The sequence below is a fragment of the Otolemur garnettii genome, unplaced genomic scaffold (genome assembly GCF_000181295.1).
Source record: "Otolemur garnettii isolate 467f Iridium unplaced genomic scaffold, OtoGar3 scaffold00008, whole genome shotgun sequence".
Lineage (NCBI taxonomy): Eukaryota > Metazoa > Chordata > Mammalia > Primates > Galagidae > Otolemur > Otolemur garnettii.
In genome coordinates, this window is record NW_003852403.1 from 26,529,084 (window position 1) to 26,533,575 (window position 4,492).

Genomic DNA, 4,492 nt, shown 5'->3' on the forward strand with positions numbered 1-4,492 from the left:
AAGTGCTAGGATTACAGGCGTGAACCACTGTGCCTGGCCCTGTTTATGGTACTTTTAATAGCAAGCAGATGCCTCAATGGTTTTATGACCACAGATCTCCTTTTTTTTTTGGTATGATTCTAATTCATTTTTGTGTCCTATATGTACTTTTTTATTTCATAGATTTAGGGGTAATTGTATCCCATGTTTAAAAATCTACTTATATGTGTGGATAAAACCCACCTACCCTCATCAAGTTTTTGGCTGATGAGAATGCCAGATCTCAATTCAGAAGGAAAAGCAGTAAGTTTGGGTTGATCCTATTTATTTCAAACTTTTGAATATAAATTTCCTAATTTATATTCTCATAACATGATCAGAAAGTTTTAACTCATCCTCATGAGATAAACCATCTCAATACTCAGACTACCATTTTTGTTTAGATAGCAAAAATTTATAGAGAGGTAAAGGAGGAATAAGGAGACAGTCAATTATTATTATTTTTTTTGAAAGAATCACTGTTATAATAACTTTAATTTATCTTGCACTTTACAGAAGTCTATGAACGATTTTAAAAAAGCACCTCCTTACCACATACCACATTTCTCTGACAGGTGTTAAAGTAGGCAATGAGTATATCTGAGCATCGGCATCTTGCAAGGATTTCAGACCAATTAGCCACTCGCCAAAGAACTTGGCAGCTTTTTTATCTTGTTTTTAATACAATGGTATATCCACTCTGATGGCAAACCGTCCAGCCATATCTCCACATCACACTTTGCAAAACTGGTTGTGATTAGCAAATTAGTTAGCTTTGGCACGGAGCTGTGCTCGCTTGCCCGTGACAGCCTGGAAGCCAGTTTTGATACTGGCAACAGAGCATCAAGAATGACAAGTTTCGCACTGTAAGAAATAAAGTCGGGTGTCCTTCTGCAGGATTGTGTCTGGTGATCGGCATGTGTGACAAGTGACATACTCCTTGATATATCTTCTCAAGACATTTTCTATCTGTTTCTGTTGGAATCTTCCTTTGATTACAAGCTGATTATTACCATCTATAGAGCCACTTGTACCCAATTCAGCCAATAAAAATGCAAGGAGATGTTTTGGCTGACGATGTAATAGTTTACAGATATCTGTGAAGTTAACAAAAGAAGTTTTCTTGGTTCCTACTCGGACGACCTGTGGAGGTTTCATGACGAATTTCCTTTTCTCTCCAGCAACCATATTTGGATTCTTTTCCCTCATGATGTTGAACACTCGATTCAGTAACTCTTCATATGTATAGTCTCTTTCTGAGCCTGCCCAAGCAGGGCCCGTCTGGTTACTGAATGAGATACCATCATCTTTTTTGCTGTCTTCATCTTCTAGAGCTTCATCTTTCTCTAGTATTTCATCCTCATCTGGGAACTTAACATTCTTCTTTTTCTTCTTTTTATTGCCAAGCATAATGTCAAGGTCATCCTCTGGTTCAGCTGGTTCACGAACATCACTTTCAATCTTAAGATCCTTTACACCTTCTTCAGCTTCATCAATATCAAATATCTTTTTTGTTTTTTTCTTCTTTTTCTTTTGATTAAAGAAGTTCAAGTCATCTAGATCATCAGAAGCATCTTTTTTCCTACTGTCCTCCTCATCAGCTTCCATATCTTTGTCCTCAGTCAGCTCTGGCTCCACTTCTTTTGTTTCTGAAGGCTGGGTTTCCTCTGTTTGGGCATCTCCTTCCTCATCTAACATAAAGGGCTTCTTCTTCTTCTTTTTCTTCTTGCTCATAGTAGGATAAAAAATCATCTCGTCCTCGGACATGGCTGCGGTTCGAGTGGGCTCGGCACGGATGAGAACTTGGACGGGTCAGGCTCAAGCCCTGGCAGCAACACGGATACTGCCGATACCTCTCCCACCACCGCACTCGAGACAGTCGATTATTATTTGTTTCTTTTGCTACAGTCATAAATACCTCTGAGCTCTTCCACTCTGGAGGCCTGCAGGGTCTTACAGAAGCGTGGAGATTATTCTCGACACTTTAACAATGCCTGGGTTAGAGATACCGACACCCGCGCCCTCTCCAGTGCACAGCTGAAAATCATATAACTTTTTATTTCCCGGAAACTTAACTACTAAGAGCCTACCATTGACCAGAAACCTCACTGGTAACGTAAGTGGAAGATCAACACATGTATTGTATGTTCTGTGTATTCTATGCTGTATTCTTACAATAAAGTAAGCTAGAGAAAAGACGTGTTACTAGGAGAATCATAAGGAAGAGAAAATACAGAGGGTGCAAAAAAAAGTACACACACTTTAAGAAAGGAAAAACTGTTAAATTTGTCAAACTCAGATCATGTTTGACTTCTGCAATCATAAGAGGTGCTCAACATGACTTGTGTTCATCTTTCCTTATCGGTATATATTGAGTATTACAATTTTCACACATTTTTTTCATTTCTTAAAATGTATAGGCTTCTTTTTGCACCCTCTTCTTCTTTCCTATGCATTAAGTGGATCATCAGTAAAGTCTCAGGCCTCATCATCTTCATAAGGAGTAGGCAGAGGAGGATGAGGAGGGGTTGGTCTTAGGGGTGGCAGGTGGGGAAGGGGTAGAGAAGGTGGAACAGGAGCCAGCCACACTCAGAGTAACTTTTATTGAAAAATGAATCTGTGCAGAAGTGGACTCCCACTGTTCAAACTCAAATTGTTCAATGGCCAGCTGTAATTATAACTGCTTAAGGGCAAGGACACCCTTTCCAGAATTTTGTTTGTCAGCAGTGATTGCAGTGATTCCTTTTCATCAGTTCCTCTAGACTAGTTGTTCTGTAACTGTCAGTTAGATTTCTTAGTTGGCCAGATAGCTATTGAAGTTCTTTGAGGAAAAAAAGGTAGATTTTCTTTTATAAAAAGAATCAAAGTTAAATAAAACCAGAGCTCTAAATCTGAGGCATTGCTTCCTCAAAGTTTATGTTACAGATATTTTGATCTGAAGGGCAAAAGCTTCATGGAGTCCTAGTTACTGGCTGGCTTACTGATCCAGGGGATTGCGTGGGAGATAAGGTGTCACTGTCATTTTATGACTGAGAGCAGGTTCTGTCTATGTATAAATTGCTGACTACAAGGCGTTTAATCCTAAAGATTGCCTGGGTAATAGAGATTCTCTATCTGAAAGTATAGCTGTATCTCCACTTGTGCACTTCTGAGGTTTCATTTCAAATTACTGCAGCATGGAGTGTGTTGAAAGCTTCCAAACATGTCAGAAAAACATGAGTCCTTAATGACTTTCTTGAGAGAAAAGGAAAATGATCACATATTAACCACTTTTCCTTTTGTGATAAGTTTATTTGTTCTTGTTTTTTCTCTAATATTGATGAGTAGATAAAGATGTAATAAATTTTAAAATGAACCAATAAAAGAAATGGAATAGTATGGACCATGCTAGGAGTTAAGATACCTTCCCCTTCTGGTAAACTGACTAATACTGCCTCCGAATGTTGACAATTGTTTTATTATTAATTAACTCATTAAAGATATTCAAGTTGCCTTCCAGGTTCTTTTTTTTTTTTTTTTTGGTAAGTGAGGTATTATTTGAAGATATTGGAGAGTTGTGTATTAACCCTAATGTGATTTTTTTTTTTTTCAGATAGAGTCTCACTTTGTCACCTTTGGTAGAGTGCTGTGTTGTCATAGCTCACAGCAACCTCAAACTCTTGGGCTCAAGAGATCTTCTTGCCTCAGCCTCCTGAGTAGCTGGGAGTACAGGTGCCTGCCACAATGCCTGGCTATTTTTTAGAGATGAAGTCTTGCTCTGGCTCAGGCTGGCCTTGAACTCGTGAGCTCAGGCAATCCACCCGCCTTGACCTCCTAGAGTGCTAGACTTACAGGTGTGAGCCACCATGCTCAGCCTGTAACAGTTTTAGGAAAAGAAAATAGAAGACATGGGGGTAGGGAGAGGAGTTTAAAATAATCCCTGGGCTGGGTGCGGTGGCTCACGCCTATAATCCTACCTCTTTGGAAAGCTAAGGCGGGTGGATAGCATGAGCTCACGAGTTCAGCCTGAGCAAAAGTGAGAACCTATCTACTAAAAATAGAAAAACTGAGGCAGGAGGATCACTTGAGCCCAAGAGTTGGAGGTTGCTGTGAGCTATGATGCCATGGCACTCTACCCAGGGCGATAGCTTGAGACTTTGTCTCCAAAAAAAAAAAATCTCTGAAGTCAAGCTATGTGACAGTAACATTGATAGGATTTTCTGTGGCTCCTGGAATTACTGAAAGCAGTGAGCACATTTTATAGTTGTTTATATTATTCAACATCTCTTTCTTCCAATAGACTGTCAGTTCTTCATGGGTGGAGACAGCACCAGCACAGGTCCTGGCAGGTGCTCAGTGATTATTGGCTAAATGAATGAATAGAAGAGCCATAGGCTACATCAAGAGGACACAACCCAACTAGGAAGACTTCCTTACTGTAGGCCAGGGGTCCTCAAACTTTTTAAACAGGGCACCTTCACTGTCCCTCAGACCA

At 39.8% G+C, this 4,492-nt stretch overlaps 1 protein-coding gene across 1 annotated transcript; it reads right to left on the reverse strand.

Moving 5' to 3' along the window:
* Positions 1-479: 479 nt before the first annotated feature.
* LOC100951097 (eukaryotic translation initiation factor 2 subunit 2) lies at positions 480-1,885 on the reverse strand. The gene has a single exon (XM_012801437.1). It carries the CDS (start codon positions 1,783-1,785, stop codon positions 862-864), a length of 924 nt encoding a protein of 307 aa, XP_012656891.1. The 5' UTR covers positions 1,786-1,885; the 3' UTR covers positions 480-861.
* Positions 1,886-4,492: the final 2,607 nt, after the last annotated feature.